General features: G+C 37.7%; 1 protein-coding gene across 30 annotated transcripts in view; it reads right to left on the reverse strand.

Moving 5' to 3' along the window:
• ARPP21 (cAMP regulated phosphoprotein 21) overlaps positions 1–26540 on the reverse strand; it is a 139165-nt gene that overhangs the window by 76435 nt on the left and 36190 nt on the right. For 19 of the 30 annotated variants that reach the window (XR_008430481.1, XR_008430482.1, XR_008430484.1 and 16 more), the window contains exons 3-11: positions 25464–25663; positions 25026–25067; positions 24594–24626; positions 23621–23710; positions 19383–19527; positions 18033–18111; positions 16667–16726; positions 15641–15781; positions 390–498 (exon numbers count right to left, since the gene is read on the reverse strand). Coding sequence is in view for 27 of the 30 variants with exons in the window: in XM_053940349.1 (XP_053796324.1) it covers positions 390–498; positions 15641–15781; positions 16667–16726; positions 18033–18111; positions 19383–19527; positions 23621–23710; positions 24594–24626; positions 25026–25067; positions 25464–25625 (861 nt within the window). In the remaining 3 variants the exon portion in view is untranslated. The remainder of the gene's footprint in view (positions 1–389; positions 499–15640; positions 15782–16666; positions 16727–18032; positions 18112–19382; positions 19528–23620; positions 23711–24593; positions 24627–25025; positions 25068–25463; positions 25664–26540) is intronic. The other 11 variants (XM_053940373.1, XM_053940388.1, XM_053940304.1 and 8 more) reach the window with 4 other exon arrangements.

A 26540-nucleotide genomic window follows, 5' to 3' on the forward strand; every position in this document is an offset into this window, starting at 1 on the left:
CTGGTCCATACTGAACTCCAACTCTGAATGGGTACAACGGAAGAAGGAAGCTACAGGGAGCGTAACAACTGCCATAGTTAGGCAAGACATTGAGGAATGCGACTGACACAGCCTTCCACACAGCCCAGAGCCACTGGCATTCCCCCTCCCGTGGGCATGCAGCAAGTCCTGCGCCAAGCAAACCACCCATGCAAACCCACACACTGCCACGGCTGAAGCGGCCACGCTGGGGCTCGGTGCCACCCACAGTGGTATGTGTGCCAAAGAAGGCGGGGAGGGGCAGGACGGCAGGGGAGGAGGAGAGCAACAACAAAAGAACAACAATAACATCAGTCAGCCCACCTTCAAAAACAGAACAAATTTCAGCAACTCTCGAACCGAGAACCAACCTGATTGTCTTCTTTATCAATACTAGAGTTATCTCGCTTCAAGATAAATCGCTTCTGGGATTCTTCACCTTTTTCATCTTTTAAATGTTCAGAAAACCTTTGCTCTGGTCTGCCAGCAAAGTAAAACATAGCAATAAAAAAATGTTTCTTTTGGTTTTGCTTTGATATTTATTTCTCAGTGCTCTTTGTTTTCACAGAGGCATTCAGTGCAAAAGCAGTTAACATTTGTGAGATGCTGCCTATAGCTGTCTGAGGCTGCTGTATCGCTGCTAACTGTTATTGCTATAAATAGCTTTTGTTGTTGTTGTGTAGCAAGGAATGGGAATCCAAAGTCTCAGTCACTGAAATATTTAGACTCTCCTCACTGTGACTGAAGGACAGGGAAAACAAATTACCATACTGTATGTTAATTTGCTTCCTTCAGTAGCTGGGATCTCTGGCAACACTGCCACTTAGTGAAGACTATCCATCTTGAAAAGCAAGGAAAAAACTGGTAGGAATCTTAAGCAACACAAAATCAAAACCAGACACCCAAGAGTTTCCTCATTCCTGGTATGCAGAACTGGTAAAGGGAAGGATTGATGATGCTTTGCTTAAACAAAATTTTATCTCAACACCACCTAGTGACATTATGATGCCATTCCATGTTCTCACCTTGTGCAAAAAAGCAGTATCTTATATCACCTCACCTTGTGCAAAAAGAGAACTTTAAGAAGCAACTTTTATGGCCAAGTTGGTCTTGGACAATGCCTCATAGCTGTCAATAAATAACACTCCAGCCTGCACCATTCCCAGAGTGGTAATGTTTTAAGCCTGCAGTGTTTAAACCTGCAGTGTTTTAAGCCCAACCCCATCAACAGGGTGACCAATGGCCTCAAGAACTGAGCTCACATTCATATGTTGCCACCACCCGACTGAGGGGCTATTACTGCACAAACTGTGTTTTAAAAGCAGCAATACGCCATGAGATTTGTCAGGGAACACAAGCCTTGAGCTCAGTGCTGAAAGAGCTGCCAACTGCAGTAGTGGTAGGAGATGCTCATGTCTAGATACCTACACAAACAAGACACGAAGCTTCCACTGACATTAATGGAAGAAATGGTGAAGAAATCAAAAGGCAGAATGTAAAGTGGTTTTGCAAATAAGAGTCTTCTACAAACTTCAAAAAAACCTCTCATCTTCATGTTATTTCACAACTGAAAATTAAACCAGATGCATAAATCAGCAACCATTTTGTAGTTACAGTGTTATGGGTTTCAAACCAAAATACAGCAGACATTCACACCATAATTGCAGTCCATAAGAATTTATTGTCAGATATACAGGAAACATTTGTAATAAACTGTAAGAAATTCCATAGTAAGGCACACCAGCTATCCTGCCTCTCTTTATGAATTTTGATCACTTCCACTTCTGCTCACAATTTGCATTTTTGTGACAAAGCAACAAACTATCAACTATCCCTATTTCCACAGATTTTGACAATTCAAGAAACCTCTGACCACCATCCATAGCTGTAGGGCCCAAGTCACTAGATTCTCTGGATGCCCTTCCTTCTTTAGGAAAAGCCCTGCATAGTAGTTTAATAATCTAGTAAGTCATTCATTATGTTTCCTGATAAAGAGAAAGGCTACAAAGCCCCATTAGTGGATTACTAGGTGGGCTGTTCTCCCTTTGCTCCCATTAATGAGCGCTATGCCTGCACAGACAGAAATGAAGATTCCTCCACTCAAATATTGTGGTTTCACAGGACTGAGAATTGTTATTTTTTCTGGTTTTACATCCTAAAGCACAAACAAAATTTCTGCAGTTGTACCATCAGTGTAAAATTTAGAGTTGTAAACTATTAACTGAGCATCTAAAAAACCATATGCAAAAAAATATAAATTAATTAGATTTTAAAATTTAGGAAAAAGTCATTAGAGAGAAAAAAATCAGAGAAAAAAGTTTGAAAAAAATTTGAAAAAATGTCTCCTCCAATTACTCACTTACTTAAACAATAACATGATTTTCATACTTCATAGCATTATTTTAAATTTTAAATCCCATTTTCACTTCATTTACTATTTATAAAATGTTTCTGTTTTTCATAAGAGAAAAACATAAGATCAAACCACAACTCAAAATTAATGATTCAGTATGTGCCTGTTAATAAAATTAATCTAAAAGCCCAGTAGGTGATCAATCTCCAGTCGTGAAAAGAAATTTGCATGGGCAGAGAGACTGTGCAAATCTGCAGGGCACTCCAGAGCACCAGGGTACCTTCAGCGCCATGAGAAGGTCCACCCCTCTCAGCCACCTCTGCAGCTCCGGGCCAGTGTTACCAGCAAGGTTGCAAAGAGCACGACCGCTCAGTTCATAGGGATGCAAAGACTGAGGGAAGACTGTCACGTGGGATCTAGGATATCGCACCAGCAAGTGTCTTCAGGCACACCAGCCTGCAGGCCTTCCTCAAACACTGAAAATCATCAGTAGAAAGAAACGTAGACTATTTTAAAGAAGATATTCACACATGTGCTTGTGTTTTTCTCTTTAATACTGTCTACTGCATTTTCTTTTATAACATCTATTGCAAAAATAAATTATTAGTAGGATACAGATGGTGAACAATGTTTAAAACCAGTAAGTGAAACCAAATGTTCTGAATCACTTGGGTAGAGAACAGGGTGACTTTGAAAAGGTTTTGGTCTGTTCCACGGATGGAAGCCAGTGTAAACTCCACATTCCCAGCTATAAAGCTCCCTGTAACAGTATAATGCATTTGGAACCAGAGACATAGTGATTATTCCAGGGAAATCTGTTACATTAATTTATGAATTTGCAGGTGAATCAACTGCTTAAAAACAAGGAAAATAATGCACATTTCTGTGTAAGATATAGCGTAGTGTCCATATGCTAACAGTATATAATTACAATAATGCAGCAGATGAAGTGAATTAATCTCATGTCAGCACAATATATCAGATTGTGTTCATGCATTTAAGGGAGTGAATTTATCATGATTATTTTTAGTATGGCATACATTAAGTTCTTACTGATGTCAAAGCAAGGTTTACAATTATTATTATTATTACTACAATCCCCTAAAAAAAATCAGGAACTTCTTCACTATTACCACACTGGATACCTAAATTATGTCTTCAAATCCTAAAAAAAAAAAAAAAAAACTGTAATTTTAAAAATGGGACTTGCACACCCTTTTTGAAGAGACACGGAGAACTTCTGAAGTCATTATCATTAACTCAAGTACTCTTCACTATTTAGGGATCTTCAAAAAAAAATTTTGAAATCACATACAAAACAACCTACAATACCTGTACTATACTGGTGGGTTGACCATGGATAAGAGTACATCCATCTAGTTGGTAAGGGCCATGTCCAAGAAAAAAGATATGCAAATATTTGCCTACAAGCAATGCTGTGTACTCGTAAGACAGGATTTCATTTAGCCCATTCAGTTTTTAATTTAACCCCCATGGAATGAGGGCAGCACTTGAGCATCTCAAAGCCTACTACTCCAGAAAAAGAAATTTAAGGAGGAAATACATTTTAAATCAATGGGATTTTCGTAATTTGAAGACTCGACTGAGAAAACCAAACAGCATGACCCAGTTATATCTTAAAGGCTCAGAAACCAACATAAAGGGAGGGGGAAAGCACACAGGCTAAAAAGATGTAAAGTCTGGTGTGTTTTTTTCTTTGTTTTGGTTTTCTATAATATAACCTTTTGATCATTCAAATTTTTATTACCTGACAATATGGATGCAAGCAAAACATCTGTGCCCTGAAAATGCAACTTCACGAGACCACAACTGCATATGAATTCATTTCATATTTTCTAACTGTTGTCAGGTAGCTTAGTCACCTTTCTGGCAATGTGGTTCTGAACAAAATGCAGAACTATTTCTTCCTTCCTTGTAAAGCTTTTGATCAGGCACTACAAATGTTTAACAGAGACTGGACCTGAGAGTAACTTAGTGCATCCTCAAGCAGCTGTGCAGACCCCTTCTCACCCCCAGATCTTCCAGAAAGCACAGGCCCTTTGAGCAGCCAAGACAGCCTCTGCTCTCCCTCCTGCCCAGAAAGGTAGCCACCAGGATATCTCCGGGTAGCCAGCTTCAGTAGGTGTCCTGCAGCACCCAAACATTTCACCATTAAAAGTTTCCCAAAACTCTCTGAGCATCTGCAAACTTCTGCAAAGTCTGCTCCCATCACTTGAGCGCATTTCCTAATCTCTTTTTTTTTTCCCCCCACAGTAAAAAGAGATCATTTTTTGTCAAGTGATCAGTTTAACCAAAGGCCAGACACAGTATGTAACAGGCATCACTAACCCTACTATCCAGTGTTTTTCCCTGGCTCACGAGCACTTCTACATACTTGTGTGCAATACCAGGTCCAGACTTGGGTAGAGTAACCAGGTAAAATCTCACAGCAATACTGTGACCCCCTTTCTTGTGGCTGTGCTCCTTCCCAGGCAGCCAATGATCATGTCAAATCTTTCAGCTTTTGTGTTGGTGGAATATTGTAATGGTCACTTCAAGATAAGTTTCTTATTTCTGTGCTTGTAATTATTTCATTGTGAGGGTGAGCAAACACTGTCACAGGCTGCCCAGACAGGTGGTGGGAGTCTCCACCCAAGGGATGGTCCTGGACATGGTCTTGGGCAACTGGGTCCAGGCAGTGCTGCTTGACCAGGAATTGGACAAGATGACTTCCAGAATACTTCCATCCTTAATCATGCTGTCCTTTTGTGAAATACTGAATCAGTTATGTAGTAAAAAAATGAATAGAGAACAAACCTCCATCAGTATCTTTTAGATGGTTTTTGTGTCTGTTCTTTCTTTTAGAAATTGGCCTTTTTCCTTTCTGATGTTATAGTTCCTCAAAAGCTATGAGCAGTCCTTAAGCAAGGCCCCAAAGGCACTTCTTGGACTCATTCCTTACAATTAAGTTTGTATTTTGGAAATGGTAAAGCTGGAGTAAGCAGCAAAGTATTTCTATGTGTCAGGAAGGAAAAAAGAGAAGATTTTGATGGCATTAGATGATTTTTTTTTTCTCTTCTAACATTATGGTGATTTTGATGTGAGCTACTTCCATTCACTTCAGTAAAAGAGTTCCTCTCAATTTATCTCTGGATGACAGAAAACAGAGTTCATCCCTCAAGCATATTTTTCACATGGACTCTTTAAGGAGAATTCCCCATTACATGCTCATTTAATGCTTTTGATTCTGAGTCAGCCCTTGTAAGTGGTAATGAAAAAACGCCAAGCCCTAACTACCTTAACCAGGTATTCACTATTTAATCAAATTACAGATTTTAAAAACATATTGCAGAATGGTAATAGCTATTATGATACACAGAATAAGGAAGTAACAGGGCATTTCCTTGAGTCTGCCACGCAAACTAATGCAGTTTCATAGACCTCTATTTGCACAGGAGATAAGAAATTAAATACTAGGGGGAAAAAAGCCTGCACTCATTTAAAATAAGTTAATTAGCTCTGAAATAACTGTCTAAGAGTCAGGAAGCGCAGACTCCACACCAAAAGGACAAATGGAAAGAGACAAGCATGAGCTTTGAATGTTACAATTCTGAAGGCTTAGTCACTGCATCAGCACAGCTCACAAAAAGTCTGGTATTGTCAGGGCTGACTTCTATACAGTACTTAAATCTTTATTATGAGGCATATGTTTCTGACAAGCCCACAGCACACAGGCTGTTGCAAGATGCCTTTCAAAAGAAGCAGCAGCCTCACCATGTGTGGAAAAGATGGGTTTGCCATTACAGTGCCTGATGCAGTTAAAAAAATCTAGCAAACACTTAGTGCATATCATCTGCAAAAGCCTCACAGGTAATAGCCAGGCAGCTGTCTGAAAGAACTCCACACAGGAATGCAAGTTCAAAAGGGGAGATCACTGGGATGGGCAGGAGTCCAAAAAAAATTGAACTTTGCATTTGCAATGCAATGTTCATTTAATGCATATTACATGGGACAGCATGTTAATATTCCTCTCCTGAATGAATGGCAACAAGAAACATCAAATAGGTAGGGTAATGGGGGTAGGAATGGGAAAAACACCACCTGGGGTACTCTCAAAATCACCATCTGGCAAACAAAATGAGTAACAGAAAAAAAGGATCTTACAGAAGGATGCCATAAGGAAAGTCATGGAGTAGCAAGAGCTGGAGAGAGTCGCTGCTGCAGACAGGATTCAAAGAAGTTGTGAAGATTTGGGCCACTCTTATGCAGGTGCTCTAATGGTTCAATACTGTTTTCTTGTTATTTACACTTGCCTTTAATTAAATGGATTGCTCAGTCCAACATCACTTTGGCCTCTATTTTGAAGTCATGCTGTGACACAGAATGGTGGCCTTCCCTGCCGTGCTAGTTTGTGAGCATCTACTATATCTGCCTGCTGTGTCTTTTTTGGTTTTAGGCTGAAGGCTCTCCTAGGGTTCTGCATTACTACCCTAATAAAGCTATGCAAGCATTACAGTCTCTTTGCTTTACACCTTGAGGGGCAAAACTCTATTCTATCTGCAGTACAAATGCCTGCTTTGATCATGGAGGCACAGGAACGTATCCTGAGAGTTAGAGAATTTACAGACCTTGGAAGTAAACATCATCACTGTCAAAAAGTTCATCACCCAACTTAATGAAAAAGGCCCATCAGTTTAAATTAGTGGATTCAATTCTATCAGAACAACATTTTTCAAGAATGAGGGTCCAAAATTACACCTTCAAATAAGTTTCATGTATTTAGGGGCTGATGGATGCTAAAGCATGGTTTCAAAAAGCTAGAATGGGAATTTAAATATAGGTAATTGTTAAAGTACAGTGCAGTTATATTATCACAACTTAATACTTAAAACCACTCAAGATGGCATTGCAAGCATTTGAAGGTAAATGCCTCATTAACAGATTGCTGCTTTTATCATATGAGTCACTAAGAACTTCTGTTATGATGGTAAAAGCACATTAAAAGCTATAAAAGAAAAATCAGTCCTGTACAAGACAGTTCTTCAAGGTGCTGCCTTCTCTGTAGCATGGGGGGAAAAAATCTGCAAAAACCAAAAGCTGTATTTTCCCCCGTATAAGATCATATATTCTGTATCATTTTTTTTTCAGAATAGCAGCTGGAGTCTAAACATGATCAGCAATTATTAAACAGGGATGTGGAAAAGCACAAGTTATTTCCACATGCATTCTTCCCCTCTAACTGGGGTTGCAAATAAGTCTAGCAGGACAGAAAAAAAGAGGCAGGAATACTTCACGGAAGCATTTTTCCTTCACTGACTGTGAGGTTTTGTTATGTCACCTCTGCCCATCTATCGAGATGCTACAGAAAACTTTTTCATGCTAAATTATGCTGTGTGTTGGCCAAGCATGGGGCCAGATTCTGAGGTATTTCAAAGATACAGTACTTAAAAACTAATCTAATGTTGAGGTACCATTACATAATTCATGACCGTAACAAGCTTTCCTAAAACTTATTTCCAGAAAATCATCCTGTTTTATGATATGAATGCAAAAACAGTACTTGGCCCCCTGAGCATCTGCTTGAGTACAAACTTCAACATTTTGCCCAGCATCCTTGGGCCAGAACACAGGCTTTGAACACAGGGGAGGAGTCTGCAGGCCAAGGGTACATGCAAATACCAGCTTTTCTGATAGACAAGGCAGAAGCATGACATCCTCTCTCAGGCAGAGACCATTTTAGGAGCTTCAAAATCCTCTGCTGTCCTCCTGTGATCAAACTAAGATTATTTCTTTACTGAGGGACCTGCTTCTGCTGCTCACTCCCCAGCTGGATTTAATTCTTGATATTCAGGGTGTCTATTCAGACTGAACATCTTGCACAGTGCCAATTTATTTCCAGCTAATAGAGGCTCAAAAGTGGTAGCACAGTTTATTATGGAATTCATTAATATCTGATTTTAAGGATGTGGCATATTCTGTAAGTGGCTGAAAATTACAGTGTTGCATAACTGCTGCGATCTATTTAAAATTACACTTTTCTATTTAAGAAGTTCAAAAATTAACATGCAAGAGAGAGAGAAAAAGGAAGCAAATTCAAGATTTGAAGACTACTGAAGATTTGAAGATGGTTCACCAAAAACCAGCAGGCTAACAGAGAAACTAGCAGTCCTCTTGAAATGCCTCACACATTATGGTACACACATTAATAACATAACAAATTCTTGTTCTGACTTCTGCTTCATGCCACAAACATTTTTGCCAGCTCTAGCAGGAAGACTCATGGATCAGCAGGCATACTCTGAACAATCATTGGCCTGAAGAAGAGGGCCTGTTTTTAATAAACTGTCAGAGACAGCCTCACAAGGCTACCCTGAAAACAGCAAGCTGAAACAATGGACGAAGACTTCTCTAAACTCATAATATTTTTCCATTTCTGTGAGTCCTATTTACTGTGTTAAAAATGTGGCAGGCTACAGGAGAGCAAAAGGCATTATATAACCAATCTAAACACCTCTAAAATTTACCTGCTCAAATTTCAACACCTTATTTCTGAAATGCACAGATGTAAACCCATTACTTCATCTACTACACATTCACTGTTACTCCTGAGGAAAGCACAGGGGTCATCTCAGATTTCCAGATCTCTCCCCAGTGATATGAAAGTATAAGTGATCAAACAGCATCTTGATTAATGAGCACTTTCTTACTACAGCTTGAACAAGCACAAGGATTAATTACTCATGCAAGAAAGAGCTTCCCTCAACCAAATTACCTACTTGCTATTCCATATCACTCTCTCCCTGGGCAACCTTCCATCTACCCACACAGAGCAGGTGACAGTAGCCTTCTAGGTTTAATAAAACTTATACTATTAAGTGGTGTGGATTAAACAGATTAAAAAGAAGAAAAACAGAAGAAGATATACCAGAGATATCTTCTTATTAACAGTTAACTAGTATTTCATCACAGTACAGAACAGCTGTAAAAAGCACATGTCCACCTTCATTATAAACAATTTAGTTTTAATAAATTACATTAGATGAAAATTTAATATGGGAGCTATTAGAACTGGTTCATTAACCCTAACATCTCATTTATAGAACAAGTAATTTCTTATGGGTCCAGTATACAGTTTACACTGAAGAAAGAATGAAGGCAGTATTTAGGGGTCAACTTCAAGTGTACTACATATCTATGTCTTTTCATCTGTATCTTCCATGCAAAAGAGAAATATGACTAAAATGACAGAATGCTTGCTGAAAATAAAAGGCTGTCCAAATTCAACTATCATTAACAAAATAAACATTTTTTCTAATAATGTTAATAATTGAATCCCTGACTGAAGCAAACTGATTATTTTTGTATGAAAAAAACCACAAATCTATGAAAACCAATATAATGTGTTACTTAAATGCTACAATGCTACATGCTACAATGTAGCTACATAACCTCAAAGTTCTTATTATTCTTTTATTGATGTTCCTACTAAATTATTAGTCACAATATGTATTAGTTCATCTTAAACCAAAATGTGTCAGCCAATTACAGTGTTATTTCTCAGCTACACAGTTTCTTCATTTTAGTTGCATACATCTACTATGCACCCTTTTATTTCTCTACACATTTGTAGCAGAGAATGTAATAATACCGACTGAGCAACAGCAATTGTTAACCAGAAGGGACATCTGGACATCTCCAGTTTTGGTTTATTTCTTAGTAGTCAAGGAGTAACTGTTCTGTAGCAAAGATGGAAAAGAGGTAACTACAACAGGAAAATGAGGTTCTCTAACTCCATAGTCCTTTGAAGAAAAAAAATGTAATGCCAGCCTCCAATGAAAATAGTGAAACCAGAAATAATGGTGTTCATGTGTATTTTCATGCGTCATGTAGCTCGTAAAAGCAATTCTGCTCTCATGAGCAGAATTCCTCTCAGTACATATATGATAATTAAGAATAGCATAACATGCTTAAATGCAGATGGAATTTAACCAAACCATTTGCAACTATTCTGGTTTACAATAGGGAGAGTAACAAAACTGTTCTTCAAATGCTCTGGCAAACATCAAATTGCTTCGACCGAGATTTTACAAAAAAGGTACTTGCTTTCAGGTATACATTTATCACCACTCCCATATCGTTAAAATGTCCCATCCAAACAACGGATTAAAGAAATTAAAGTCATTTACATTGAATACCTTAGTCAGTCAAGGGGAAAGGCATAGTTCTCTGCATGCTCCAAAGGCTGTAACACTTGGTATCTCAAGGAAGTCTTCTTGGCACTTCAGCCTCCAGTAAAAGAAAATTCTAGAATCTATTCTGCATTGAAATTGCCATGTTCAGTGAATGCCATTTTACTGATATGCCTGTAGGATCCTGTACAAAAGTTCAGACTCTGAAGATGGTGAAATTGTTACAGTGCATCTCTACTAATACAGATGTTCTCTACAGCAAGATCACTCAGTGAATACACAATAGAAACCCAACGAGAACTTTTCTTCTTTGCTTTTGATTCAAACCACTCTTACACACAAGAGACAGAATAACACAGATTGTATACCAAACTACAAAAGCCTTGCAGCTTATTCAAAGTACAACTTGAACATTATGTCTCCTTCTGCTGATACAGTTAATTTCTAGATTATAAGGAACCCCTGTAATGCACATAACAGCTTAATATTGCTTCAAGTTTTTGAAGCATCTCAAAGGCAACAAAACACAGCCCAACTGAGCCAGCATAATATTAACAGAGTAGGAAAAAGCCCATGCATCACAAGGATCATAACTCACAACGCTCCTGAAAAATAGTCAGAACTGAGGATGTGAGAATTGGTATGAAGTTCATAATAGCTATGTTACACCCTCAGAATATATGAAAATGTCTAAACACAGCATTACATATCATAAGCATCCTACCTTCTTGATTCTGATGAGCCCTGCCACTCACATTTATATAAAACAAGTACATGAATGCGTGTGTGGGCTGTGGTACAGACATGCTTGTCACATGGCTGATGATCTCAACCAAATGAAAACCCTTTCAATTTACCAAGCACACCAAACATGTTTCCCCTACATTTCTCCACCTAGCTACAGATAACCAAATCAATGAATCTGACTGAACTGATACAGTTCACAATATGAATGGTTCTGCAAAAAATCCTGAAGTACTTCCAGTTGTTTGATAGGAATTATGAGGAATATGCAGAACAGAAGGTGGCATGCACACATTTTTTGTTCCAAAAAGGGATGCCCTGTCTAACATATTGCCTAAATTCCAAACTTCTCTTTATATCGAATTTCACTTTCTTAAGTTCCCCATACATTTCTGTGTCTCTTTAGACAGATGACAGGCAGACACAGGTGACAGACAAATATACATTAGAATGGTGACGCAAGAGCAGTTTCATACTGAGCAAGGCAGACTCCCCATTTTAAGTAGTATTTGAGTTCTTTGACTATAGAAACAATATAACAGCAAAATCCTCCTTCACTTTCTGATCAATTTTACTCATATATACTGCTGAGAATAAAATTTCAAAAATTGGATTATTTAGTTAGGCAGGACTTCGTAAGGACTTTTAATTTCAAAAATCGTATGAAAAGAAAATTTGTTTTTAAAATCCACTATTCTCTAATGAAAGCTAGAATACAGACTTAACTTTATTAAGGTCAACAAACACTTAGGTTTGAGGTTAGGTTGAGGTCATCACTGTCTTTTAAAATTTCATTTCTTAAAAAAAAGTTTTGAAAACAGCAGGCCTCGTTCACATTTCAGTAAAATTAGAGAAAAAAAAACATCTTAGATTCTTAGAGTAAGCTCTGTTATAAATACTCTTCAGTCTGAAAAATTGCTATTATTGTCTGAATGTATTTTTAAGAGAGACTTCACTGAGAATTCATGAAAGCTGCAGGATTGCACTCTCAGATATTCAGATCCTACTGATTTTTTACCACCTTTTTTCCCCTCTATATAAAGCAGCATGGATGAACACGAGAAGTCGCAGCCCTCCCTCCAGCTACAACTTCTTCAATAACACTGCCTCATATTCCAAACCTCTGTAAAATAGGTACTTTACAGACAGAGGTACGTATGGATCCACATTGCCCTAAGACAGCCAATTGATGAAAGCAAGGAAATGCCCTGATCTGCTTCATTTGTATGCTCATCCCCTGATTGATACACACTAGTCCTTTCCGAGGCACCCATAAGGAACACTGATACCAGAGTTTTCTAACCAGCCCTTTCATCTCAAAACTATTAACTCTTTTGACACTTGTACTTCCAAGCACCTGCAGGCAGTGAGCATGGGATTTCTCTGCTGAACAGGAATAATGCACCTCACTGCCTGGGGCCAGGGAAGAACTCACGACCTGCAGCCAGGCAAGAACCCATTGCCTGCAAACGGGAGCAGAGATGTGACATGAACCCTCACTCAGCCAAAGAAATAAACATAAGGTGTTTATCCAAGTCCACAGGATGACCCTGCAGAGTCATATGCTCCTCTCAAACAAGCACACGTACGCAGAAGTCACAGCCAGTGAAGAATTTATGAATTCCTGAGTATGCAAGAATATTCTTCTCTCTCCACAGTAGTAGCTAAAGTAGTTTGAAAACAGCATGCCACAAAGAGATAATTAATTGCAAAATGCAAATCTTCAGAACATCTGTCTGTGGGGCCTCTCCATAAAGCCGTCAAGGCTTAGGCTTACAGCACAACATAACCACATTGAACAGCATTTCAGACGCTCTTCAGATTCTCCGGTATTCTGGATACTGTCCAAGTAGTAATTAATAGAGTCAACACATTCCCAGTATTTGGTGTTGATTTGAAACTGCACAGAACTGTCTCCTCAGAGAGCAGTGAAATGCAGAACATATGAAATCACATTGGATGCTTTCAGATGTGGAACTTGCACAATATTTGCGGAGCGTAATAAAATCTCATCAGCCCTTATTCATGCTAGATAATAACAAACTATTTTCTGACAGAGCCAGGGACGTTTTAAAAAAAACATGCCATCTCCTCCAGTTATGAAAAGAAACAGCCACTTCACAAAAGCTTTATTTTATGGTAATATCAAAATAATGTAAATAACACACTGGAAGAACCACAAGGCAATACGAGTTTCATATAATCCAGTTACCTACCACCAAATCACTGAGGAAGGAAGAAATCAGCAGCTTGCAGCTTATGTGGTGCTTATGAAACAGCTGTACTTACAGTCAACAGAGGGGCAAAACCCTGCATTTATTTCTGGAATATCTAGACAGAAATGGTGTCAGCACCCATCTTTAATGGCCTCACCTCCAGTTTGCAAGAGCACAGCTAAAAAGGCCATTTCAATCTGCTATATCACTACAAGAACCTGCCTGCTGAGCTTGCAAGAAGGGCAGTTCATACCTAGCACACAGCCTTGCTGGCTCACTCCGACCATGCATGAAACCATAGTTTTAATAGAGCACTCAGATAAAGCTCTCACTGTTGAAGAAGGCTTGAGTGTCCTCTCCAGAAACACCATGTAAGCATTTCCAACAGTGCTTCCAGTGCTACCCATCTGTGAGATGAAAGCCACACAACAGAGCAAGGCATTTACAGATATTAATGTGTTAGTATTATTCTATTATCAAGTCAACCATGAGAAGGCAATGCTGCAAGGAAGGATCTGTAGCAGTTGGTGCACTACACCAGTGACCCAGATGTGAAGGGAAAAGGGAGGACTATAAAACAGAGAGGAATGCTTTAAGAGCACAATGATTGATTGTGGTCTGTTTAAGAGGGGACTCATTTTCAGCTCAAAACTGAACACCAGATTGCTTCATACCAAGCTTTTTCTTATTCAAAACCAAAGATAGCCCTTGTAGGGGGCAGGTATTATCAGACCCTGAGGCTAAGCCTTTGCAGCCTGAGTGTTTTATCGAGCTACTGTAATTCTCTTGACTTCTGAAAAATCAAACTGCTAGTGGATGCTTTACTCAAATCTTTAAAAACATTAATGCCCAAATGCTGTTTCACAGATGTCCAAGTATCTCAGGGACAGCCCAGGAAAAGGATCTAAAATAAATTGTCCATTATCTTAAATTTACTACATTCACATAGAAGAATTTCAGGGCTCAGTGAAATAGCAAACACCAATGTGTATTGATCTTCAAAATTAGGTAATGACAGAATCAGAGAATAAGCTGAGTTGGAAGGGATTCATGAGGATCACTGAGTCCAACTCTCAGCCCTGCACAGCACCATTCCCAAGTCCTTCCACCCTTCTACAGGAGAAGCTAACAACATTAAAAAATGCTCCCTGCAACTCGATATAAATAAACCACCTAGCTACTGGATATATAAATAAAACAAATGTTTAGATTTCTCCTACTAATTGAATACAGGAAGTACACAATTTTCAAATGGACCTTTTCTGTTCCAATACCAGATACCAAAACTTCATTACCCAGCTGTAATTACTTCCTCTTCATTATGTAGTTTATAGGTAGACAGGGACAGGAAGGCTATGTTTAATACACGTGGCACTTGGCAGGACAAGTGATGATGATTAGGCACGGACACATTACCACAGCTCAGATTGAGTTTTGGTTAGCTTGATAGAGTTTTAGCTTCTACAGCTTTAACCAGTTCATGAAGAAGCACAGAACTTATGCCAGAACAGATTTAACCTGCCATGAATTTGCAATGCATTTGAACCATCAGAAGGAATTTGTATTTCACAGAAACACTGTAGTCAAACAGTGAGATTTGAAGGGAAAATAAAGTGGAGCCAAGATGGAAGGAGAAGAAAAGGGAATGAAGGGTGGCAGGCAGTGGAGGGAAACCAAATCCTAAATAATCAGACTGGGCAGAAAAAGACTCTTGAGGCAGGCAGAGCCAGAACAAGGAGAGGCAATCTTCCAAATATGTTTCAGCTATTTGGGATGTAGCTGTATGGTATCAGGTGACTTGCAAAGCAATGAGTTCACTTCTATAGCAAAGTGGTGGCACTAAGGAATCAGGAAAATTAACATTCCAAGATACCATGCTTTCTTGCAAGAGACCAGTTAGGTTGATTTCTCCTCATGTATCTTTGTAGCCTTAGATAACCTCACCATGAGAGCCCCATCCTCCCTTCCCAACCTAGAAAACAATAAGCAGCACTCACTGCTGCCACAAAAACAAACAAAAATTTATATATATATAAAAATTACACCACGCGGTCATGGTACAAACCAGTTCCTGTCTTGAGAAAGGGAACAAGGAAAAACACAACAGTACTGTTACTTACATTCTTGTATTGCTGGTCTTGTTGATAATTACGGATTTTCCAGTCTGATCCACATTGTGATCCATTCCAAAATAAGCTGCCACTCTGTGCACTAGCATCCTCTGATACGATGACATCTGAGGGAACTTTTTATAGTGATTACTAAAAACAAAGGAAACGAATAGCATTGATAATTCTCTTTAAGCTAAAAATAAATGAAAACAGCAATGCATTTGACAATTCAGTGGACAGAAATCTCACTGAGAACTTCTCCATTATGCATTTACATATAAATGTTTGCTACAGAAAGGCTGAAAGAAAAAAAAAAAAGGAATTAATTTTAGAATTTCTAGTAAGTACATTTCCATGTGCAACACTGGGACAAACAAAGCTCGCGCTTCACAGTACCTAGTCAGTGTTCTGAGTGCTGGGAAGAACTCATCCCCCAATCCCTCACACGCACTCATGCTCTCTGCACAACCAATCCCACAGATTTGCTGAGACACTGGCCAACAGCTTTCTGCCTTTCTCCCAAAGGTCAGAAGCAGGGCAATTCTGGAAAGATCTAGTTTGGCAAACACTCCTTTTTCCTTCTATTACTGACAAAATGGTTATTTCCCGTCAGCACAATTTTTCCCTCTGCTGCTATTCTGACTCTCTAATTTTAAAGCTGCAGGAATATTTTATTATAAAGAATCCCTCCACCTAAGCTCAGTTTTATTTTCCAATGCAATAGAACAACATAACACAAAGGAAAAACCATGAGATAACATATTTGATTATCCTCTACACTAAAAGCTTTAACTATATTTTTGGATCTAAATGAGCAGAGCCAGTGCAATTACAAGACAATGAAAAGCAAAAGGTTTTAATTTACATCTACTTTATTTTAAGCATTCCCACCAGGCAGGAAATAGAAGCCTGCTCTTCAAGTGTGCCAGTAACAGCCCTCAGGAGCACTGTGGTCCATATGAGCATATCCCTCGCACAACCTACGCTGCAACATATGCACATGACTTAATAAACCAAGAGTGGAACTCAACTTACTTGTTGTCACTAATAAAATCAATAATTTCCTGTTCCATTTTCAAGAGGATCATTCTGTCCCTGTCAAAAAGAAACGCAAAGATTTGCACCATCAACTACGAGTAGACATTTTAGAGGAAAATATTCATGTAACAGCGTTCGTAAGGCTATTTCGCAAGCGTTGTCAGTCATCTTGATTAAAAATCAAACTTTTTTTTTTTTTACCCTGGATCATCTGCAAAAGACTAAAGCCTGCTCTTCTGCACCTTCACTGACATACAGATTTCACTCTTCTATGAGCTCAACTATGGCTTTAGAGTGCTTTCAGCCACAACAGGCTGCAATCAATGCGTTGCATAGAAAGACTCACTGCTATGGATAGCTTTGGTCTTTTTTCAACCTTTTTTGATGGAAAATGAGATTTCCACCTAAGCTAGATCTTTCACAAGAACAGCTGCTACTCATAGAAATTTTAAACATTTTTCCTGAGACATACTGGAATTCCACAAGGCATTGATTTGCTGCAAAAAAGCTGGACACATCTAATCTAGTTAGAGAGAACAATGAAGAACACCACCTTTGAGCTATGGTTCCCAAGAGGCAATGCCACAGTATTTCTCAGGCAAAATGCTCTGGTTTTCATTGGAAGGTCTCAGATGTTCCTTTTTTCTCCCCTCCCTTATCAAAAGTTTCCCCGGCATATTTCCACACATTTCTAAGCTGGACAGAGTCCCATCATTCCTTAGTTCTTTTGAACATTCTCATTTTGCAATTGAAGGACCTACCATCATCTGTACAAGGGGTTATGCAAGCTGTTAGGTACCCAGTTATTCCCAGTTCTCCTGGGAATGATTGCAGAATTACATGGTACCTATTTAACACATCCAGCTGAAATGAACATTGAAAATCACAATGTATAAAAACATTACAGATATTTCCTTGGATGTTTAGAGGCAAATTTAATGATGAGATGGGCTTGCAGCTCCAAATGAAAACTATGGGAATACTGAGAGCAGAATTTGACATTGAGCACAGGATTTTAATTGTGTGCAGCATTGCTAGAAGAAAGCTACTTTACACTCATAAACAAATCTCCAACCACAATAGTTATAAGATATTATTGCTATCACCACATAGAGCTGTATAAAAGAAGGTAAGAACAAAGACCAGATGTTACTGGAAGTGAAATTAAACAATGGGTGACTGGATGTGGGAGTAGAAGTTGATGATTTTTTTATACCATTTTTCTCAGTTAACAGCCTACCTCCTTTACATTTTCCCTCATAAGCATCTCCAGAACAAATAAAACACAGTGTACAGTTAGGAGAAGTCAAAGACTGCCAACTATAATTTCAGGAATGTCAGCTCTAACGCAGGAAATACCTACCTGGGATTATTCTTTAATGTGTTAATGAGAAACTCATGCAAATCTATGCCTGTTGAGTCTGTATACTCTTGACTGCAATCTGAAAAATAAAAACAAACAGCCTGTACTAATTTATTTCATTTCAACAGTTCCGGTTAACTTCTGATTTATGCTATAAATCAAAATCCATTTTCCAGCAACAATCTGAAAGAATATGCTCTGAAAGAGTCATTTGGAGTTCAGCCAAGAAAGATATACATTCTGAAGCATCAGGTGGACATTCACTGTTCCTCTGTAAAACTCCAATGAGAATACAGCATCAAAACTAAACATTGACAGAAACTGCTGGTCATTTAATAACACAGAAAACCTTCAATGTCATTCAAGACCCTGCCAAGTTCTTCCTTTAAACTGTTAAAAACATTTTAAAATGTGGAAAGAAAAAGTTTTATTCATCAATGTCTCTTTGCATCACTTAATAAATGCTGTACACTCAGCAAATGAGGAGTCATGCCAGTGGGAACTCTATTTGCATTAAAAGACTGAAACCAAATGACACCTGGGAGTAGGCAGGTAATAGGGATTCGTGACAGTAGCCAGAATTAATTTTTTAGCATTATCTCCCGACTCAAATGTACACACAGATCCTCAAGTTGGCGTGAACTGTGAGAGCTCCATTGAAGCCAAATGACAATTCACACCAGCTGCAGATCCACACCCAGGTAGGCAATGATTATTTTTGGGAGATTACAATGCGACTTTATACCATGGATTAATAAAAATATTTTAAAAAGCAATGCCAAATTTAGATAAAACATCTTTCCTGAAGAAGTCTTGGTAGGTGATAATGGAAGATTGCAATGCAGGTTAAATGGCATGGATTAATTTCCTTACAGCATTTAAGACAAATTCTCCATGAGAGAGAAACAATAGTGAAGCAGAACCTATAGTGAAGCAGAAACAATACTGCCTACACTGCACAAGTTACATGCCAAATATATTACCATTAACCTAGATAAAAGAGTATTAATGTCTTACGCACTATATACACTTATTATTCCAATCACACATATATTTATATATTTATGCGTTTATACCAACACAGTTAAGCATTCAAAAGATCAATTTTACATTAAAGAAAACAAATAAAATCTAATAAAAGGCCTCAATTTGGAAGGTTTATTCACTTTAAAGCCTGATGGTTGTATTAATAACTTTCTTCTGCATATACATTTTAGGTTCTAAATTTTCTCAGTGTATGAAAATACTTTTACTGTGTATAAATACACAAAAAAAGAAATAAATCCTTGCAAAAATGTACAATCCTTTCTGCAATGGTAATTATAATGATTCAAATATCTTTAAGTTCACCTTTTGATAACATTCTGATCTTGCTTTTTTCACTGTTTTTATCTTTATTTTTATCCTTCTCTTTTTCTTTCTCGGAGTCATCTTTACTAGATTTATCTTCTTCTTGCAAGCTAGGAAAACTTGAAAGCTGTAGTTGGATTGATTCCTGTTGGGGAGAAAAGATAGATAAATTATGGGCCAGATTCAGTATGTTTCCCATGGCTTCCAACCTGCAGATATTAGCATTAAATGGTGTGTAGCTAGAAAAATTGAAGCCAGATACATTTCTTTCCTATTTGAAACATGGCATTTTTTAGCCAGGTGAATGGTGGCCAAATTCTTAGAGGCCAAATTCTAGTGGTAAGTAGGTTTTTTTTTCTCTAATATTTTGAATATTATAAAATTTAGGCTACGTCTAGTAAGGGGACTGTATTATTCTACACTTCAGTAGCTCTCCCTTAAGACTTTTCAGAATAATGAATTACATTTCATATGGCCTTTCTTAATTATATCATTTAATACTACATTATGTTCAGTGATGCTTAATGGATAGATATCTGAAAAAAACCCTTTTTCCTTTCACCAGGAAGTCTGCAGATTGATATGAATTGTTTTGCACACGTAAGTGCAGTATCAGATCAACGGTGCTTTCTGGCTGTAATAGTAGAAGAGTGCCAGCAAATTCTATACTCCATTGTATACAAGAGGGCTTACTAACTTAACAGGTAATACATATTTAAAGACATATGCAGATGTGTCTTTTGCAAAAGGGGGGAAACGTGCCCTGTGATTTTTCAAGGACAGTTTACTAAGTGAACTTCTCTAAGGCATCACAAATTTTACCCTATAAAATATAGTATTTTGGAGGCTATGAGTCCTTTTGAAACATGCTTCAACTTTAAACAGTTAATTTTTAAGCAATTTGAGAATTCAAGCTGGTTTGCATTTTCTAATTTCTTTAAAGAACCTTCTTTCCCTGCTCACAACCTTACTTTATACTGGCTTTGTTTTAAGAAAACCGAAATTGTTTTCTTTTTAAGTTACCATAACATATTTTATGTATTTCAAGAAATCCTAATCTGGTTGGACAAAATTGAAGGAAGCACACGTCTGTGTTTTATTCTTTTAAAGAAAAAAAAAAAAAAACACTCCAGAAAACTATATGCTTAAGTAGTGTAAAAAAGCAAATTTGGAGAAAGCTGTCAAAAAATTCCCTGGTAAAGCAGTTTTCTTTAATAGAAGAGAATCATGCATGCTTGATAATTTTTTGACATCATGTTAATGAAAACCTAATTCACCGATACTTGAGAATTTAAAAGTTTCTTGAATGCTAGTGAATTCCCTTCCTTCACTATTTTTCTAAGAACACTAGCATAACAAAAGATCAACAGAAAACTTTAAAGTAAGGGGTGTGCTTTTAAGCAACCATTATGAATTCAAAAGATGTTTCCAGTAATTATTACAAATTTTAGGTTTCTGAATTCTTTATAGAACTACAGATCAGCCATCACAAGACATATAAGACAAGATCCTAACAAAACAAGGCATCAGCATAAACATGCCACAGTAAGACAGAAATTGATAACTTCTCAGCTTAATCATTATTGACTTTTTGTGAAATTTGAATGTGGCACAAAAGACTTGAGATGAAAAGCATTCTAAAAGAGCAACAAAGACCTGGACCCAAAATTTAACCTGACCTAGCACCCTTCATCCCTACTTCTGTTAGTTATGGCTGACAGTCTTACACAAAATCTGAGCCTACAGAAGCAAAGAGTGGGAATTCCCAGTGGGCAAAGAGTGGGTCATTTGAGATAAGGATACATTGAGAAATGTTTCCGGAATTGCTCAGTTGTGCTCAGAGAACTAATGCTGTGCCTGCTTTCTTTCACTTCAAATGGCAGTTTGATTTCTAATTCAAACAAACTTTAGATCAACTATTGCCAAATGACCCCAAAGGATAACTTGATTCCCTGCCCAGAGCACATTGACTGTGGTGCTAGCTTTTCAACAGGAGAAAAATGTAACTGGCCACGTTGTTCCCAGGATATTAATACTAAACTTCACAGTGGTTCTTAAAAACGCACTGATGAAAATGACAGACTTTACAGAAAAGCACATATATGAACATACAGTAAATACTGTTTTACATGTAAGGTAATACTGATGTAATTGCACTAGAAAAAACACACAAAAGGGCTGTAGAGTCGTGAAAGCAAGCTACTGTATATTTTCTTAGATTTTATTGATTTTTCTCAATAATAAAATACAATGTTAATAAATACATTGATACAAGTATAGTGAACAACAAAATAGATTTTCAAATTGCAGTAATACACTTCTTGGTCTATAGTATAACATTAAAGGCAACATTTCTTTTAAGTAAGGACATTGTGAACCATTGGATAAGCACTCAAGATCAAGTAATACAGGTAAACAAGATTTTTCCTTATACAGGAAAATGAAGGCAAGTATTCAAATATAAGTACAAACATCAAGTCTGCAGTACAATCCATACTCAGTAGTTCTGGCAAGGTACCGTACATTCTCTGATAATTAATTCCCTGTAGTTTATAAACCATTAAGATAAAACAAAAATTAATAAAAAATAATTCCAAACAAAAAATAAACTACTTCTCCTCTAAAGTGAAAGCAAAACAACTTGGTTGGCACAAAACTTCCTGTATCCTTCAGCCAGCCCAAGGAGGAGCCTGCAGGTCCAGCTTTCCATGGCAAAGTTGAGCCACATTCCTTTGTAAAAGGTCAGCAACAACAAAAGGGCAAGTCCTATCAAATTAATTACACCAAGCCAATTGTTTCCTTAGAAAACATGATGGGGTCAAGGGAGACATTTCATCTCTCATAAATATTTTAAGATGGTCAAAAAAATCTTTGCTGAGGCTGGTCAGTCAGTTAAGACCAAAGGCTGTGTGGAACAGGAACCCCTCCTCTGCCCGCTGTAAGGATAGGGATTTTGCCTCAACACCTGCCATTCTCTCTGTAGTTCAGTACATTTCGTGTGCAGTACATTGTAAACTACCAGCAATGCTTAATACAATCTCTTTATACTGTTCTCCTTCTCATTCTCCATTAAACAATAGAAAACACAAACAAAATTGGAACAAAAGCCACGCATTTTGAGTAATGCAAGTCAAGCGAAAAGCGTCTACCTACAACAGAACAACTGATGAAATAACCTGCCCATCTACTGCATAAGCATCATTGTAGAGCAGTAGAACATGTTAATGTCCTGCTGCTAAACAATTTGGTTTTTGGTCTTTCAATAAAATTAAAAAAATAGAAAAACCTCTCCTTACTTATGAGCTAAGAGGAGAGACAGATTTGTTTCATTTCAAGTCAATAGAGGAAACAGTGAGAAAGTACACTTAAATGTCATTTTTTATTTTTGTGCTAAGCTCACAAGAAGCCACTTACTCAAGCTCTCTCGATGGCTGATTTCAGTTGCACATAAACATCTCATAAATTATAGGCAGTGTTCATCATCTTTTGGGTTTTAGTTAGCTGGGTTTTTTTAAGCCTTGATCTCACTAGGCAAGCAAAGAGGAGTAATTGAGGCTTAACTTTTGCTTATTGGAGTACTTTTTGAAGTTAGTCTGCAAAGAGTGCCACCAGTGTTACTGTCTGAGGTGAGGAGTGCAGAGGACAGAACTCTACCAGCTGCTGGGAATACAACACCACCAGTACAGATAAACTCAAATACACGCTTTTTGATATAGTTTAATTTACACCAAGAGTTTAAAAACGAATGCCACTCAGTAGGAGGCATCCTTGGCTCTACCAAGGTATTTTAGAGAGCAAAGGATCTTTGAATTTTATGTGAAGGGGGACACTGATATGAACTGAATTCTTAGAGGAACCACAAATCAGAGCATATTCATAACTGTATTTGGTGCAGCCTCGAAAGAGATAGCCTTAGAGAAAAGAACATATTAATATTCTTTTTGAGTGTTACTATTTTTTTAAATTTTAAAATCTGAATTCTTTTGAATTCTTTTCCATTTGCTGAAATTTTCAGGGGGTCTGGAAAAAAAAGCAAACAACACCCTGTGATAAAGTATAAAACTAGTATTTCAAATTAAAGTTCACGCTCAACCAGTAAGAACCATAAAAACATGTTCATTGTCGGATGTAATTTTTCCCCCAAGGAAGACATTGTTAAATGCCCGATTAAGTAACACAATCATGCAACTGAAGATGGAGGTCAACCATGCAGCTAACAGCAATGATTGCAAGTGTACCTGGTTGTCATGAAGATTTTCTGCTCCCGGGCGAGGGGATGACTCTTCACACACAGCAAGACTCCTCACGAGCTTGCCCTTAGCTCCTGACTGAATAAGAGAGAGAGAACAAAACAGAACACACTACTACTGACCCCAAGTCACATAAGCTGTCCACATCAGCTTCTCCCAAATATGTCAGGTAACTATTACCCACCCAGTCCAAAAAAATTAATTTGCGTGTATATAACATGGATAAAAAAGGATTCTAAGCAGCAAGACATTTGCTACACAGGGAAGGTGGTTAGCTTCCTTTTGCTTTTATCATTTCAGCTACTGTTCACTCACTTCCATCAAAAATTGTAACAGCAAAGAACAAATAGTCTTAAATTACTGAAAGTAATTAACATAGACTCAAGGGTTCCTTTTGTCATTTGGTTTGAGGTTTTTTTCATTTGTTCTGGGAGTCCCTCCCCTTCTTCTAGTAGCATATATCCAAGAAACACGGACAATAAAAAGTGTATGTATTACGGATCTGCACTTGAAAAATTAACAGAAGTTTTTTAGGTTTTGTTTCTAGAAGCTCCTTTCCACACTTGCCTCCACATATTCCCCCCTTAGGAAGCTAGTCAATCTCTGTTTCTTTATGTCAATATTATTCCATTAAAATAAAATTCCAACAGAAACATTAATTACTAAAGCAAAAGGAGTGAACATTTTCCTTTTCCAGTGGTCCATAGAAGCACACATGCTGTCTAACACAAGGACACAGCAAGCCCAGCAGCATAAAATTATGATGGATAAAGGGAAGCCTGACACGTTATATCTGGAGGCAGTTTTTTGCCTTTGTGTAAAGGGCAGGGGGCAAGAAAAAAACTGCAACACTAACAAAAAACTCAACCAGACGAGTGACAAAAGAAAGCAATTTTGATTGAAGAACTGAAATTCTTCATCCTACTGAAGCATGCAACTCCAAACAGAGATGGACCCTTACCTTGGATCTCTTTTTCTGATTTGACCCTCGTTTCTGCATATAGCAAAAAAAGAGAAGCAGTTATCACTTCAGTGGACAGTGGGCATGATGAAAGCATTACCAATAAACAGACTAAACCACTTCTATCTGATGTTTTAAATCAGTTGCTGACTGCAAAAGCAACTTCCCCAAACCCAGTTTGGAAAGCAGGGAAAACGAAGGATCATCTCTGGTCATTTGCATTCATTTTACAAACAGGTATAAACAAGAAAAAACACTACACAGTGTTCTGTAATTTTCCATATAATAAAAATGTAAGAAAAGGTATACTTAAGTAAATGCTCCCCCTCTCCAAATTCCTCTTAAATTGTGGTCTCCCCCTTTATTTTTTTATTCGATTGAGCAAAAAGGATTAAAAACCCCTCATCCGATAAAGTCTTCTTATCAAATTACCTTCTTAGGCTTTGCATAACAACTTTTTGTTGGCAGTAACACCTACAAACCAAACCACACATTAAGTAATTATTCATTAGTATTACCTGTAAATTCATGAGATCAAGGTAGTTTTCTAAATCCCCAAAGAGGGAAAACAGTCAAATGTCTCACCAAGCTTTAAAACAGATGTCTAGAAATTAACTTCTCAGACAAATAACATGGACAGCAGTCTAAAGAGCTTGAAAGGTATAACAAATAACAGCATTTATTTTATAGTGAAATAAAAGAACCCAAAATAAATAAATAAATAAATATTTTTAAAAAAGGAAAAATAGAAACAGTCTCAAAATTATAAGAAAAATAGGAGAAGTGTAGGCAATGAAAAAATTCACAGAAACGGAAAAGCAATTGTAACACATTGATATTTAACACACCCATTCACTTTTCCTGTCTTACCTGCAGCTCTGTCTTGGAATCACTGAGCTTCTCCTCCTCTACTTCTGAGCTTTCAGATTTATTAAGAACACAGTTGTCCGGGTTGGCTTCAGAGATGGCAGTCTCCTGCTCTTTTGCAGCTTCCTCTGCTGTCTCCTGGTTCAATTTACCTTGCTCAGACATTCTTCCAGATAGAAATTAAAATAACAAGATTTGGTGACCTGAAAGGTCGAGATACCATGACACAAACAAACACAAAAAAAAACATTGGAGGTGAAATTTATTTTTTTCTTTTAATTCCTAATTGCAGTTCCTTTGATAAACAAACCAAAATGTGCAGCTCAGGAGTGGAAAACTATGCATGTCCCAGCAGAAGAGATGTACTTAATCAACAATATTGGGTAACAGCAGAATTGTGTCAGGTTAAGCAAGCAGATCTGAACAGTCTTTGTGGAGAGCAGATTTAAGATTGTGACTCCCCAGCCCAGCCCCAGGACTGCCAAATTTCAGGCAGGGACAGTGGAGGATTCTCTACCACAAAGCTCAATGGTACCAGGCAAAAAGGACCCATTCTAGGTCTCTGGCATTTCAAGGTTCCCCTCCTCTAATTTTTTCTTAATTTTCTTTTAATAAAAATAATAGCCAAGCAAACAGAAATAAAAACCGAGCATGAGCAACAACACTGTTTTTAGTATTCAGCCATGGGTTTTATGAATAGCAGAAGCCATGATGCTCACTACCACTATAAATATATATTTCTCTTTTTTTTTTTTTTAAGAGGTAATAATTCAAGATAAGTACGAACTCTAAATTTGGCAATAAAGCTCTCAGGGTCAACATCTTCAGGGATTAAACCAACAGCTCAATTGTTAAAACCTTAAACCTCTTCCCAAAACCTATGTCACTCTTCAGTACTAGGAAAATTGTATAGAAAACCCTTGGCAGGTACTTCCAATGAAGAAATCTCAACTGAACTGCATTTACTTTCAGCTTACAATGGGGTTGTTGTACAGAAGCTTTAAAGGCTTTTCAGAGTTAAAGCCTATTATTATTTTCTCTCTCTTTCTCTGCCCCCAGCTCCTTCCTGAAGACTCCCCC

Source organism: Vidua chalybeata, chromosome 1 (genome assembly GCF_026979565.1).
Source record: "Vidua chalybeata isolate OUT-0048 chromosome 1, bVidCha1 merged haplotype, whole genome shotgun sequence".
In the NCBI taxonomy this organism is placed as follows: Eukaryota; Metazoa; Chordata; class Aves; order Passeriformes; family Viduidae; genus Vidua; species Vidua chalybeata.